The sequence below is a fragment of the Leuciscus leuciscus genome (genome assembly GCF_965113295.1).
Source record: "Leuciscus leuciscus genome assembly, chromosome: 3".
NCBI classification, from domain to species: domain Eukaryota; kingdom Metazoa; phylum Chordata; class Actinopteri; order Cypriniformes; family Leuciscidae; genus Leuciscus; species Leuciscus leuciscus.
This window is the reverse complement of record NC_138727.1, coordinates 31,133,490-31,149,519: the sequence shown is the minus strand read 5'-3', so window position 1 is coordinate 31,149,519 and position 16,030 is coordinate 31,133,490. Positions and strand designations below refer to the sequence as shown.

Genomic DNA, 16,030 nt, shown 5'->3' with positions numbered 1-16,030 from the left:
AGATAACTGATACTGATTATCCAGATAATATCCAGATAACTGATATACTGATTATCCAGGTAACTGATACTGATTATCCAGATATTATCCAGATAACTGATATACTGATTATCCAGATATTATCCAGATAACTGATATACTGATTATCCAGATATTATCCAGATAACTGATACTGATTATCCAGATATTATCCAGATAACTGATATACTGATTATCCAGATAACTGATATACTGATTATCCAGATATTATCCAGATAACTGATATACTGATTATCCAGATAACTGATATACTGATTATCCAGATATTATCCAGATAACTGATATACTGATTATCCAGATAACTGATATACTGATTATCCAGATAACTGATGTACTGATTATCCAGATATCATCCAGATAACTGATATACTGATTATCCAGATATTATCCAGATAACTGATATACTGATTATCCAGATAACTGATACTGATTATCCAGATAATATCCAGATAACTGATATACTGATTATCCAGGTAACTGATACTGATTATCCAGATATTATCCAGATAACTGATATACTGATTATCCAGGTAACTGATACTGATTATCCAGGTAACTGATACTGATTATCCAGATATTATCCAGATAACTGATATACTGATTATCCAGGTAACTGATACTGATTATCCAGATATTATCCAGATAACTGATATACTGATTATCCAGGTAACTGATACTGATTATCCAGATAACTGATACTTTGAGCCCAAACCATGAAAAAAACATACTTGAACTCAAATGGTTGTCTTTCCTAAACCCTTTGGAGTATGTGCTTTGTTTTCGGATAAACATTATGTCCAAGCAGTAATTCAATACATATTTTTACTTTTTGATTATTATTTATGTATTATTGGGAGTCTCCCAATCTCTAATGGGGGGTCTGAGGTCCCTCTCATTCCCTCTTCAATTTAAACACTGGTCTTGTGCTAACAAGATGAAATGTGTGTTTGAGAGAGACTGTTAAAACACCAATTTTTTTCAAAATTGTCTACCTTTTAATCTGTCTCCCTCTTTATTTTTCTCTATCTGCTTTGTCCTTTTATAATTTTACACTCTTTTGTTTTTCCCTCCAAAAAATATCAATATGACTCATTCATCTCTTAGACCATAAGACCATTGTACCTTATTATCAATCTATGATGGCTATCCTTATCCCTTTCTATCACTGCAGAATTGCATCTAGGCCATATATTTGAGCGTGTGTTTGTGTCTGTGAGTGTTGGTGGGTGTGTGTATGTGTGCTTAGCAACCCTCTATTATTCGTGATTGTTTGCTATGAGGGAGACAGTTTTGAAAATGTCACTCAGATTTTGGCTGTCATTGCATTTGAATGGGCTGTTATGTAAATGCACTATGGGATGTGAGCTAAAGTGGCTCTTAAATGGGGAAATTGCAGATTGTATGTGTATGTGAGGGGGAGAGGCTGTGTTGAATACTGTATACATTTAAAAAACAGCCTCAATGTCATATACTCACCTAATTGAAAAGAACATCAAGCCTAATCAAATAGCATAAGCAAAAATACTTCCATTTAATAAAGGGCATTAAAAAAAATGGTGAGTGTATGTTTGTCCGTTTATGGACTTCAATAAGCAGACTTGTATGACAGGATTCATTTTGTGTGTGCGTGTGCGTGTGTGTGTGTGTGTGTGTGTGTGTGTGTGTGTGTGTGTGTGTGTGTGTGTGTGTGTGTGTGTGTGTGTGTGTGTGTTTGCAAATGTAGTTCTCTAAAACCTCTAAATTGCTCAGAGCTGTAGTATCATTATCCAAATGTAAAAAAAAAGTACATTTCTCTTGTTTTGTTCCAAGAGGTGTATCTGACAAGTGCAATTACAAAGCAATCGCTTTTGCTTTCAAATGTAGAGAACATTTAGGGGTATACTAGCATATTTATAACCACATGAAATAAGCAGTATGAGGAACAGTGCAATTTTTCCTGGAATGCTACACTATAAATGGTGATCAGTTGACTTAACTTAAAAAAAGTGAGGAGACCTGTTGCCTTAAAATGATTAAGTAAATAAACTTCATGCATAATTGAATATTTTTCAGTACACAAGTTTATTTACTTAATCATTTTAAGGTAATGTGTTTCTCACTTTTTTAAGTCAACTGCTCACTATTTACAGTGTAGTAGAGATTTGTGTAAATTTAATTTTGATTTCTTGTAACACAGCGCTATATGTTATATTGTTTTAGACTATATGCAGTTTAGATTTGAGTTTAAGCTAGATAACTTTTCCTTTTTTTTCTCTCTTTTCTTTTTGTCTAATGTTTTCTGATTTTTGTAAAGATTACCCTGTAAAAGCAATCTTGCTTATTTTAGAAAAAGCAACAATTATTATAATTATTATTATTTTATGCAAATCTGAAAACTATAGAAATCAGTGAAAAGTCCCCACCATGAAAGTAAAACGTGTGTGTGGTCCTGGTAAAGTCTGCTTTGCGTGGACCAATTGATCCCCCAATGATTTTAATACCAGTAATTTGAGAAAATCTATAAATCACTATAAATAACGCTATAAATCATAGTAATAAATGTAAAAATGCTGATGTTAGGGTTGTGTTTAGGGGTAGGGATAGGGGATAGAATTTGTACTGAGTTTGTACAGTATAAAATCATTATGTCTATGGACCCATAAAACATGGAAACCCAACATGTGCGTGTGTGTGTGTGTGTGTGTGTGTGTGTGTGTGTGTGTGTGTGTGTGTGTGTGTGTGTGTGTGTGTGTGTGTGTCATGTGGTAGTATGCTGTCGCTAATTGTGCTACTGTGTGGCTGTCTGTTAAGAAGGGAGAAAAAAAACAGACAAAGGGAGATAGAGACCCCAAGGCAGTAATAACATCTGTGGCCATCTTGAGCCCTCTCAGCTGCCCACATGGCTAATATGTACATGCACGCACACATTTCCAAGCTTGACATGAAGACAGATGCATCTATAGTACTGTTGGTCATGAACGGCAAATAATAAACCATAGAATATCACAATATGTGACTGGTATGACAAGTAATATTGTAGTTAAAATGTAAAATTTTCAGTGGTTTAATGTAAACTATGCCCTGAGGAATGCTGCACAGTATTTCAGCTGAAACATTAATGATCGTAAATCTGTCATAGAAGGTTTCTTTGATGGGATGAATAGAGCCTTTAATTCACCATGTGAAGAAGAAATGCAGAGTCATGTGTGGATGATGCATTTAAAGGGATTATATCATGAGGAATCAAAATTCCCTTGATAGTTTCATATAATAGAATCCAATGTACTATAAAGACAGAATTTAACATCTCCTTTCCAGTAAAATGATTTTTTCTTTGAAACTAAAATGTAAAAATGATTAATTCTTACATTTAAATAACATAATATAAAGGTAAATAAGATGGTGGTAAATTATCATAAAAAAATAAAGCTTAGAATGAAACTTTTACTCTCCTAAACCACAAATACTGATTATCATAAAATCCCCTGCTAGTTCCACTGATGATAAGATGTTTCTTCTACGCACAAACAGTTTTATTTCTCTTCATTTTGTATTTTCTCCTTTTTTTAAATGTCCATTGGCTTAAATGTGTTCAAGCATGAAATAAGTGTTTGTTTGCTCAGCTTCCCCACAGGCACCCACGTGGTGGGCAAATAGAGGACACATTTCTTTGGTGCAGTAGTGTTTTTGCATTCAATCAAATCCCATGACCCATTATGTGTTGTAGTTTTGTTTTCTTCTCAAAACTGAGCTGTTGCTTTAGAAGGTTTGTGTGAAGCACCAAGTTTGTGTCTAATCAAAAGCGTTGATTAGAAATGAAGTTCAGTCAGATGAGATTGAGGAAAGTTACTGAGAGCAAGGCTGAGTTAAGTTGAATTGCAATGCATTCAGCTGTGAATTTGATTAAACATGAATTTGTACAGAGTATTCTTTAAATTAGTAACATGTTGCAACAACTTCACAAGTATATTTTAAAACTTTACACCAGGGGTCTCAAACTCAAATTACCAGAGGCACAAGCCAACTTGTTCTCTATTTAAAACATTTACATTTACATTTACATTTAGTCATTTAGCAGACGCCCTTATCCAAAGCGACTTACAAATTAGGACTAAGTTCAGCGAGTCATCATAAAGAGGCAAAAGCAACAACAACGCAGGAAGTGCTCAAAATACGAAGTTCAGGTATTATTCAGAGTAGCATAAGCCTGATAAGTGATGTTTCAAAGGGAAAGGATTTTTTTTTTTTTTTTTTTTTCTATAAGGTTAAGTGCTCGCGGAAGAGATTGGTTTTCAGCTGTTTTTTGAATGTTGTCAGGGATTCCCTATCGTCCGGTCACTACGACGTACGTCGTGGTGAACGACGAATAGGAATCTCGCTAGAGAGGCCAATCTACTTCGAGTGAAACTAAAACAAGCCAATACACATTGGCGTGCAATCATTTGTATCAGCTGCGCAGCCTCGCAGCGCGGGTATTTAACGAGCAGCTGATGCGATTGCACTTCAGCTTTTTGCTTCGGAGCCAAGCACTTCGATGCGTCTTCTGAGAGTGGAAGGAAACGAGCCTTTTGGATCTCTCTTTCGGTGCGGGTGTCACAACACGGCAGCGGGGACAGTCTTCTTTTTCTTCTTTGTGTGTTTGTCTTTCTGTGGTTTGTCACGGTAAACTGAGCAAACAAAAAAGGCTGTTTTTACAGCTGGTAAGGTGCGCCGCGAGCGCTCAAAGGCTGTTATTACAGCTGGTAAGACAGCGAGAAGAGAGAGAGCGCACAGACGGGTGCACATTCCCGTTTGTGTTCGCAGTGTCTGTTCCCCCTGTGTGTTTCAGCACCAGTGAGAGCAGTCCCTAAAAGAGCTTACACAGATAGAGAGCGTCTTTTTCAAGTGAGAAAAAATGACTTTCTATCTGTGTGTTTCTGGATGCGGTCGTTACCTGGGCTCACAGGATGGTCACAAACGCTGCCTCGTGTGTCTGGGCATTAAACACGCTGAGGCAGCGTTTGTGGATGAGTCATGTACCCATTGTGGGAAGATGACCATCGCGGAGCTGCGGTCGAGACTCACGTTCCTGCAAAGGGGCGGAGTCCCCATGCCGCTGCCTCGATCCAATCCTCCTCAGAGGGTTGCTTCGGGCAGTGACGTGGGTGACCTGAGGATCACGGTGAGCGCGTCTCCTTCGGGGAACCAACCCCCTAGGAGCCCTCACCCCTCTCATGCTCCGCAGCCAGTTGAGCCCCCATTGGAGAAAGCTGGACCATCCTCGCGGTGTGTACCGGTTGTCTCCTTTGGGGCTCCCTGTGAGGATCAGATGTCGATCGCGGCATCGGAGGGTGGGTCAGATGTCTCTGCGGATGACGACTCAGCGCCGTTACCTCCTTCGGGTGTGTCAACGATGCCTGAGACGGACCCGGAGATGATGGCCATGCTTTCCCGGGCCGCCAACGGGGTCGGGCTCGTGTGGAATCCTCCACCGTGTCCCGAACCCTCGAGGTTGGACGATTGGTATCTCGGGGTGGCGCGCGCTGGTTCTCAGCAACCCACCCCAGTGCCTTTCTTCCCGGAAGTGCATGAGGAGCTTACGGGGGCGTGGACGGCACCTTTCACTGCCAGAAACCGTTCCGGTGGCTCCTCCTCCCTCACCACCCTTGATGGCGGGGCAGCTAAGGGATACACGCGCATCCCGCCAGTGGAACGGGCCGTTGCTATGCAACTGTGCCCTAACTCCACTTGGCGCGGAGAACCGTGTCTCCCTTCACGGGCCTGTAAGTACTCGTCGGATCTAACTGGCAAGGCTTACAAGGCCTGTGGGGAAGCTGCCTCTGCCATGCACGCCATGGCGTTGCTGCAGGTTCATCAGGCCAAGGCACTGAAGAACCTGCACGAGGGTGGTCATGATCCCCAAGTTCTTCAGGAACTTCGTATCGCGACGGACCTCGCGCTTCGTGCGACGAAGGTGACCGCGCGGTCGGTGGGTCGTGCGATGTCCACCATGGTGGTCCAGGAACGCCATCTCTGGCTGTGTCTGGCGGACATGCGGGAGACCGACAAGCTCCGGTTCCTTAACGCCCCCGTGTCCCAGACCGGCCTCTTCGGCGACGCGGTCGAGAACTTCGCCCAGCAGTTCTCGGCTGTACAAAAGCAGACTGAGGCCATCCGTCACATCCTGCCGCGGCGGCCAGCTGCTGCTCCCACCCCTCCGTCTGCGGCTCCTCAGTCTGCTCGTCGCCGAGGGCGGCCTCCTGCGTCTGCCCCTGCTCCCGCGCCGCCGCAGCAGCCTCCATCTAAACGGCGCCGTGGAGCCAGTCGCAGGCGGGCCGCCCCACCCGTCCAGGACCCCGCTAAGAAGGGCGGCAAAGCCAGGAGCAAGCGGCCCTAGGACGGGCGACCCAGAGATGGCAGGGACTGCTCTCCAGGAGACGATGACCGCATCGCTCCATCCCCCGGAAGAGGGCCGGGTGGAAAATCCTTGTTTTCCTTTTGTTTTTGTTCCGCCGCTGGCCTCAAAACCAGCGGTACCCAAATTTTCAATAAAAGAGCAGTTTCTTACATCTCTGGGTCCGAAGAAGGCCCGGAGAGCAGTGGGGGGAGAGAATCCTCACCACTCTCATCCGCCTCTTCTATCGCCAGCAGGCAGCAGTGTGCAGTTCGAGGACGCAACCAAGCCGCCTCCTGCACCTCCGGCCTCGTGGAATCAGGTAAGTGTTGCACAGCACACTCAGACTCCGCTACGGGCTGCCTCCCAGAGAGAGCCTCCCGAGTCGAGCCCCTGTGTTCCACCTCGCTGCCCCACTCCGGGTACGCCTACGGTCCCTTTGGTCCCGCTTGTACGGTCTCTGCGAGCCTGGTTAGCGCTCCCCAGTCCGTCTCGCTGGCTCATTCGGACCATCAGGCTCGGCTATGCGATTCAGTTCGCCCGGCGTCCCCCCAAGTTTCGGGCCATCCACTCCACTACAGTGAGAGCAGCCGATGCCCATGTCTTGCGTGCGGAGATCGCAGTCCTACTGGCAAAGGATGCGATAGAGCCGGTCCCTCCAGCCGATATGAGGTCAGGGCACTACAGTCCCTACTTCATTGTACCCAAGAAAGGAGGTGGGTTACGACCGATCTTGGACCTGCGAGTTTTGAATCGGAGCCTTCACAACTACCGTTCAAAATGCTTACGCAGAAACGCATTTTCGAATGCATCCGTCCCCAAGATTGGTTCGCAGCGATCGACCTGAAGGACGCGTACTTTCATGTCTCGATTCTTCCTCGACACAGGCCGTTTCTGCGCTTTGCATTCGAGGGTCGAGCATATCAGTACAAGGTCCTGCCCTTCGGGCTGGCCCTGTCCCCCCGTGTCTTCACGAAAGTCACGGAGGGGGCCCTTGTTCCCATGAGAGAACAGGGCGTTCGCATTCTCAACTATCTCGACGACTGGCTCATACTGGCACACTCTCGAGATCAGTTATGCGAACACAGGGACCTCGTGCTCAGGCACCTCAGCCAGCTGGGCCTTCAGGTCAACTGGGAGAAGAGCAAACTCGCCCCCGTGCAGAGGATCTCTTATCTCGGTATGGAGTTGGATTCGGTCGCACAGACAGCGCGCCTCACAGAGCAACGCGCTCAGTCGGTGCTGAACTGCTTGAACTCGTTCAAAGGCAGGACGGCGGTCCCACTGAAATGTTTTCAGAGGCTCCTGGGGCATATGGCAGCGGCAGCAGCGGTAACTCCGCTCGGGCTGCTTCATATGAGACCGCTTCAGCACTGGCTTCACGGCCGAGTCCCGAGATGGGCGTGGCATCACGGCACTCACCGGGTGGCAATCACACCGGCGTGCCGCCAGACCGTCAGCCCGTGGTCAGACCCCTCGTTCCTTCGGGCAGGAGTCCCCTTGGAACAGGTGTCCAGGCATGCTGTGGTATTCACAGATGCCTCTGCCACCGGCTGGGGTGCCACGTACAACGGGCATGCAGTATCAGGGGTGTGGACGGGCCCCCAACTGCACTGGCACATCAACTGCCTCGAGTTGCTAGCAGTTCGTCTCGCTCTGAGCCGCCTAAAAAGGCCACTACAGGGCAGAGACGTGCTGGTCCATACGGACAACACTGCGACCGTTGCGTACATCAACCGTCAAGGTGGTCTACGCTCCCGTCGCATGTCGCAACTCGCCCGCCATCTCCTCCTTTGGAGTCAGAAGCGTCTGAGGTCGCTTTGAGCCATGTATGTCCCCGGTGTGCTCAACCGTGTGGCCGACGAGCTATCACGAGCTGTGCTCCCGGGAGAATGGCGACTCCACCCCCAGGTGGTTCAGCTGATCTGGAGAGAGTTCGGGGAGGCTCAGGTAGACCTGTTTGCCTCCTCAGAGACCTCCCACTGCCAGCTGTTTTACTCCCTGACCGAGGGAACACTCGGCACGGACGAACTGGCTCACAGCTGGCCCCGGGGCCTCTGCAAATATGCATTTCCCCCAGTGAGCCTACTTGCACAGACCCTGTGCAAAGTCAGGGAGGACGAGGAGCAGGTCCTTCTGGTGGCTCCCTATTGGCCCACCCGGACTTGGTTCCCAGAACTCATGCTCCTCGTGACAGTCCCTCCCTGGCCCATTCCTCTGAGGAAGGATCTTCTGACTCAGAGACGGGGCACCCTATGGCACCCGCGTCCAGACCTCTGGAAACTCCATGTCTGGTCCCTAGATGGGACGCGGAGGTTCTAGGTGACTTACCCCCAGAGGTACTTAACACCATCACTTCTGCGCGAGCGCCGTCTACGAGACGTGCGTACGCCTTGAAGTGGAACCTGTTCGTTGAGTGGTGTTCCTCCCGTAGAGAGGACCCCCGAAGATGTTCGATAGGGTCAGTGCTTTCCTTCTTGCAGCAAGGGTTGGAGCGAAGGCTGTCTCCCTCCACCCTTAAAGTACATGCTGCTGCTATTTCAGCATATCATGACCACATAGATGGCAAAACAGTTGGGAAGCACGACCTGGTCGTCAGGTTCCTTAGGGGGGCGAGACGATTAAATCCTCCTCGTCCCCCCTCCATACCCTCTTGGGACCTTTCCCTGGTGCTCCGAGCACTTCAGGATGCTCCCTTTGAGCCTTTGCAGTCAGCAGACTTAAAGCTTCTCTCCTTGAAGACTTTGCTGCTGATTGCACTGGCTTCGATCAAGAGGGTAGGGGACCTGCAAGCATTTTCGGTCGACGAATCGTGCCTAGAGTTCGGGCCGGGTGACAACCATGTTGTACTGAGACCCCGGCCTGGCTATGTGCCCAAGGTTCCTACCACTCCCTTTAGAGATCAGGTAGTGAACCTGCAAGCGCTGCCCCTGGAGGAGGCAGACCCAGCCCTGGCTTTGCTCTGTCCCGTTCGCGCTCTGCGTATGTACGTGGACAGAACTCAAAGCATCAGGACCTCAGACCAGCTCTTTGTCTGTTACGGAGGCCAGCAGAAGGGAAAGGCTGTCTCCAAGCAGAGGATGGCCCACTGGATAGTGGATGCCATCGCCTTGGCTTACCAAGCTCAAGGCGTGCCCTGCCCGCTCAGGTTGCATGCACACTCCACGAGAGGCGTTGCATCCTCCTGGGCGCTGGCACGTGGCTCCTCGCTAACAGATATCTGTAGAGCTGCGGGCTGGGCGACACCTAACACGTTCGCTAGATTCTATAGCCTACGTGTAGAGCCTGTGTCCTCCCGTGTTCTCACCCTAAACGGGTAGAAGCACTGTGAGTACCGGCTCTGTCGGCTTGCTGCATCCTACTGTGCATCCTTATTGCTCCAGAGTCGAACCTGTTGAGTCCTCCAACACCCTCGGCACGGACATGGCGGAGCGTCCAGTGCCAGGCCTTTATCCGCTGAATCCTTGAGATCCGGGTCTCGGCTGGGTCCCATATGTGTGACCCTACGGGGATCCCATATGTGTATATTCTCCACGGCTGCTCCTAAACGGAAGCCCGTGTCTTTCCCTTGGGCTAAGTCACCCATTATTCATATGCAGTACAACCCTCGGGTTAGTCCATATGTCTATTCCCACATAACTCTTCTTAAGAATGTGGCTCCCGCAGCGTTCCCCTCCCTCAGATCGGGCACGCTTTCCCAGTGTTATCCAATAATCTCACTGTATGGGTTATAACGGAACAACAGTGACGGATACTCTCGGTGTAAGCCTTCTCCTATCGTTCTTCCAGGCAAGAAGGTGTGGAGGCTTACACAGGGCGCTGGATGGGGTGCAGCAGCTGTGGCGCTTTGGTAGGGATTCCTATTCGTCGTTCACCACGACGTACGTCGTAGTGACCGGACGATAGGGAACGTCTCGGTTACATATGGTAACCCTCGTTCCCTGAGGGAGGGAACGGAGACGTACGTCCCGTCGCCACATCTGCTGCTACCCGCAGGGGCGTCCAGCTTTTTCAGGCTTGGCTCCTCAGCAAAAAACTGAAGTGCAATCGCATCAGCTGCTCGTTAAATACCCGCGCTGCGAGGCTGCGCAGCTGATACAAATGATTGCACGCCAATGTGTATTGGCTTGTTTTAGTTTCACTCGAAGTAGATTGGCCTCTCTAGCGAGATTCCTATTCGTCGTTCACCACGACGTACGTCTCCGTTCCCTCCCTCAGGGAACGAGGGTTACCATATGTAACCGAGACGTTCTGCATTCCGGATGAGGGTGGGGAGAGCGTTCCACCAGCATGGAACTGTAAATGAGAATGTTCTGGAAAGTGATTTTGTGGCTTTCTGTGATGGAACCACGAGACGTCGCTCGTTGACCGATCGTAGGTGTCTGGTAGGGATGTAGACTCGTAGGAGTGAGTGAAAGTAGGAGGGAGCTGAGCCTGTGATAGTTCTGTAAGCAAGCGTCAGTGCCTTGAACTTGATGCGAGCAGCTAGAGGTAGCCAGTGCAGAGAGATGAACAGAGGAGTGACGTGGGCCCTCTTGGGCTCGTTGAAGACAAGACGAGCTGCAGCATTCTGGATCATCTGTAGGGGTTTGGTCGCACATGCTGGGAGTCCAGCCAGAAGGGCATTGCAGTAGTCAAGCCTAGAGATGACCAGGGCCTGGACGATAAGTTGTGTTGCATGCTCAGTTAGGAAAGGCCTGATCTTCCTGATGTTGTGCAGTGCAAACCTGCATGATCGAGCTGTCTTTGAAATGTGATCTGTGAAGGTCAGCTGGTCATCAAACGTTACTCCAAGATTTCTGACCGATCTTGATGGGGTGATTAATGATGACTCTAGCTGGATGGTGAAGTCGTGCTGTAGAGACGGATTGGCAGGGAGGACGAGAAGCTCAGTCTTTGCCAGGTTGAGCTGCAGGTGGTGTTCATTCATCCATGTGGAGATGTCCGCCAGACAGCTTGAGACCCGTGCAGCTACTGTGGGATCATCTGGTTGAAAGGAGAGGAAGAGCTGTGTGTCATCAGCATAGCAGTGGTAGGAAAAACCGTGTGCCTGTATGATGTGTCCCAGTGATGTGGTGTAGATGGAGAAGAGGAGGGGACCAAGAACTGAACCCTGGGGAACCCCTGTGGTCAGCTGATGTGCTCTGGATATCTCGCCTCTCCATGCGACCTTGAAGGACCTACCTGTGAGATAGGACTCAAACCAGTGGAGTGAAGTTCCTGTGATGCCCAGTGATGAGAGGGTGGACAGAAGGATCTGATGATTCACCGTGTCGAAGGCAGCAGACAGATCCAGGAGAATGAGGACTGAAGATTTGGAAGCAGCTTTTGCGATCCGTAGGGCTTCTGTGACTGACAGTAATGCAGTCTCAGTTGAATGTCCTTTCTTGAAGCCAGATTGGTTGACATCCAGCTGGTTGTTGAGAGACAAGAAGGATGTTAGTTGGTTGAAGACAGCTCTTTCAAGTGTCTTCGCAATGAATGGTAGGAGAGAGATAGGTCTGTAATTCTCTACCAATGATGTGTTTAGCGTTGGTTTTTTTGAGCAGTGGAGTAACCCGAGCCTGCTTGAATGCTGTAGGGAAGGTGCCAGTGTGGAGGGATGAGTTGATGATGTGTGTGAGTGATGGTAGAAGTGTGGGAGAGATGGCTTGTAGAAGGTGTGAGGGGATGGGGTCAAGCGTGCAGGTGGTAGGGTGACTGGAGAGGAGAAGTGTAGATACTTCTTCCTCGGTTAGCGAAGAAAAGGAGGACAGAGGGGTATTGGCTGTGGAAGGGGTCGGTCTGGGTTCCTGTGTGTGTGGAGCTGAGAACTGACTGCTGATAGCTGTTGTTTTGTTGGTGAAGAAGGTCGCAAAATCGTCAGCAGTTAAGGAGGAGGCGGGAGGTGGTGGAGGTGGACAGAGGAGAGAGTTGAATGTCTTGAAGAGTAATCGTGTGTTGGAGGAGCTGTTGATCTTGTTGTGGAAGTATGAAGATTTTGCAGCATGAACATCAACAGAAAAGGAGGAGAGGAGAGATTGATACATACTCAGGTCAGATGCGTCTTTTGATTTGTGCCATTTCCTCTCCGCTGCCCTGAGTTTGGTCCGGTGTTCCCGAAGAACCTCAGATAACCAGGGGTTAGAGGGAGTAGTGCGTGCTGGCCTGGAGGAGAGAGGGCAGATAATGTCTAGAGAAGAGATTAGAGTGGAGCATAAGGTGTCCGTTGCGGTATTCACATCCAGAGATGAGAATTGTGAGGGTGGGGGAAGAGAGGATGACACGGCAGAGGAGAGATGGGAGGGGGAAAGTGAGCGCAGGTTTCGTCTGAAAGTGACTGGTGGTGGGGGTGGGGGTGCAGGGGTAGAGAGTTGTAGACTGAAAGTAATGAGGAAATGATCTGAAACGTGGAGAGGTGTCACCAGGATGTTTTCTGTGGTGCAGTTGCGTGTGTAAACCAGGTCCAGTTGGTTGCCTGATTTGTGAGTAGCTGTGGTGATGAGTCGTTTGAGATCGAAAGAGGCTAGGAGAGAGGTGAAGTCTGTTGCATGTGGCTTTTCGAGATGAATGTTGAAGTCACCGAAGACTAGAAGTGGGGTGCCGTCCTCAGGGAAAGTGGACAGCAGCACATCCAGCTCATCTACAAAGTTACCCAGCTGACCTGGGGGGCGATAAATGACTACAATATGGATTTTAATGGGGGTTGTAAGTGTAATAGCATGATATTCAAATGAGTTGTTGTTGCATAGAGAAGAGAGCGTGGAGTATTTGCAATTGTTAGAAACGAGAAGCCCTGTACCCCCACCTCTCCCAGACTGGCGAGGGGAGTGGGAGAAGGAGAAATTGCTAGAGAGAGCAGCAGGGGTTGCTGAGTCTTCTGGACGAATCCAGGTCTCAGTCAGCCCCAAGATACTAAGAGTAGAATGAGATGCAAAGGCTGGAATGAAGTCAGCTTTATTGACTGCTGACTGACAATTCCATAGACCCACGGAAAGAGAGAGAGGAGTATGTGAGGATGTGAGGATGGGACGCAGATTGGCAGTATTGCGCTGCCTATTGCGCGTGATGAAAGGACGGTGCCGAGAGATAACAGGAATGTATTGAAAGCACATGTTGATTAAGGTGAACAATAAGGTAAGTAGAGGGAAGAGAAGGGGAAGAGGAGATACTTAAGTGCCTTTCTGGTGTCCTTGCTCGGTGGAGTCGCGCAGGTAGAGTCGCTGGTCTTTTCCCGAGTCGGTCTTCACACGAGGAGGCTGAACGCTTCCGCTGACGCTTCCGCGACAGCGCGCAAATTACACAGATATACGGATAATGCTTTCACCGCTTGAGTGAGTACAGCTGTTTCGGTCGGGCAATTAAGTGTAAATAACGCGAAAATGTGGCAATTCCAACCTGCTAGGAGCAAAGGCTTAAGTGCAAATGTAACAATAATTTTAATTTTCACTCGCGGCTGTTGTTAATTGTGCCAACGCGTCTCTCTAAAATACAGAATTATGTGAAGTTAAAAATACAAAGTAACAAAAGGATCGAAGATAGGCTTACCTTGACTAAAAAACAACAATGAAATAACAGGGTGAACAGTATTCTGGCAAAAACACTTGCGCGTTCTAGCTGTGCCTCTAGTATGCTTGTCGCTGGTCCTGCTGGAATGATCTGAAATGTCTCTATTTAAAGCTATTCTTACAGATGCTGTTTCGGTCGGGCAATTAAGTGTAAATAACGCGAAAATGTGGCAATTCCAACCTGCTAGGAGCAAAGGCTTAAGTGCAAATGTAACAATAATTTTAATTTTCACTCGCGGCTGTTGTTAATTGTGCCAACGCGTCTCTCTAAAATACAGAATTATGTGAAGTTAAAAATACAAAGTAACAAAAGGATCGAAGATAGGCTTACCTTGACTAAAAAACAACAATGAAATAACAGGGTGAACAGTATTCTGGCAAAAACACTTGCGCGTTCTAGCTGTGCCTCTAGTATGCTTGTCGCTGGTCCTGCTGGAATGATCTGAAATGTCTCTATTTAAAGCTATTCTTACAGATGCTGTTTCGGTCGGGCAATTAAGTGTAAATAACGCGAAAATGTGGCAATTCCAACCTGCTAGGAGCAAAGGCTTAAGTGCAAATGTAACAATAATTTTAATTTTCACTCGCGGCTGTTGTTAATTGTGCCAACGCGTCTCTCTAAAATACAGAATTATGTGAAGTTAAAAATACAAAGTAACAAAAGGATCGAAGATAGGCTTACCTTGACTAAAAAACAACAATGAAATAACAGGGTGAACAGTATTCTGGCAAAAACACTTGCGCGTTCTAGCTGTGCCTCTAGTATGCTTGTCGCTGGTCCTCCAAAAACAAATGTTTTGTTTTTTGTTTTTTTTACAACCATGAATTTTTAACTATTTACTATTATTGTTGCAGTCGATAGTCGATACATGGACAGACTTTTTTTGAGTTAAAGCTCCAGCCCGTAACTTTTTTGAAATGATCCAAAATAAATTTTTGAGCAAGTACATAACCAGCAGTGGCTTGCCTTAGCTCGATTCTAATCGGTAGCTTGTAATAATGTTTTTAATTCCAGTGGAACCGGTGGATTTCCGCGGGAAATTCGAGCATGTCTTTGCGTCATTACGTCACATCTGTACTGTACACATAAAGAAGGTGTCTCAGCTAGTAGGCTATATTGCGTGTGAGGATGTTGGAGGTGGAGATTTATAGCCTGTCTCAAAGCACTTGATATAATTAAACTTATTAATTTGATGGCGGATCCAGAAAGGTTCAAATGACAAATACAAGTGACATGGAGATTCACCTGCTGTAAAATGTAAAAGACTTTGGACTTCGGAGTGGCTACAGAAAAAAAAGAGACTGCAACCGGGCCCATGCGGAAAAAAAGGATAAATATCTAAAGGGCATTAAATGAAGTCACGCAATGTTGATGTTGTTAACATTAACAATTTGAGAACAAAGTATAATTTGCACGGTTTGACGTGATATGATAAGCGATCGTTAGATTTAATCAGCGTGATTTACTGCAATGCTTTTTTTTCCCTTAGTTGGTCTGAACAAAAGGGGATGTTACTTTCTGGTGAAAATTCTTATGTTGGTCATACTTCCAAAAAGTAGAATCTGTGATTCTGTATGACAGTATCCACACCACCAGCGCGGTGATTGACAGCCATACATTCTCCTCAAAACATTGGATTCATCTGCGCAGTGCCGTGCCGAGGCACAACCCGCATAAAGTTGATAATGCTGCGAATAATTGCAATTGCAGATTTCTAACAGAGATGGCGACAAAGAGGAAAAGCTACGGACTGCAGCTTTAAGTGAAACATTCTCTTATACCTTGTATACTGCTCTGCATGATTAGGAATAAAGGTGCGATCACATCTACTACCGTTGTTTGCCGAATTTCAGTAGGAATCCACACAGTCGGGAATTTCATGTGTGGGGTGAAAAATGTACACAGATTCCGTAACAGGATCAAGTTGGTCATGCAGATTTGCTAAGTTGACCAACAAAAAGCTTTGACTTCTGTGTGAGCTGTGTTTCATACATCAGACAATGGACTTGTTTTGTCCGCATAATTTTGAGATCACATCTTAATAACTGCAGTTTTCTTGACATCACATCACAATATGGCTTTGGTTTAATG

At 47.2% G+C, this 16,030-nt stretch overlaps 2 protein-coding genes across 2 annotated transcripts in view; both read left to right on the top strand.

Annotated features, from left to right (window-relative positions):
• Positions 1-16,030, top strand: part of kcnq5b (potassium voltage-gated channel, KQT-like subfamily, member 5b) — a 125,773-nt gene that overhangs the window by 25,174 nt on the left and 84,569 nt on the right. The window lies entirely within an intron of this gene.
• LOC309495144 (uncharacterized protein) lies at positions 5,818-8,965 on the top strand. The gene is made up of 2 exons (XM_082164756.1): positions 5,818-7,136; positions 8,841-8,965. Exon 1 carries the CDS (start codon positions 5,843-5,845, stop codon positions 6,392-6,394), a length of 552 nt encoding a protein of 183 aa, XP_082020882.1. The 5' UTR covers positions 5,818-5,842; the 3' UTR covers positions 6,395-7,136; positions 8,841-8,965.

Excerpts from the sequence above, each read along its gene's own strand:
- LOC309495144 (XM_082164756.1), top strand. The coding sequence starts at position 5,843 with ATGCACGCCATGGCGTTGCTGCAGGTTCATCAGGCCAAGGCACTGAAG.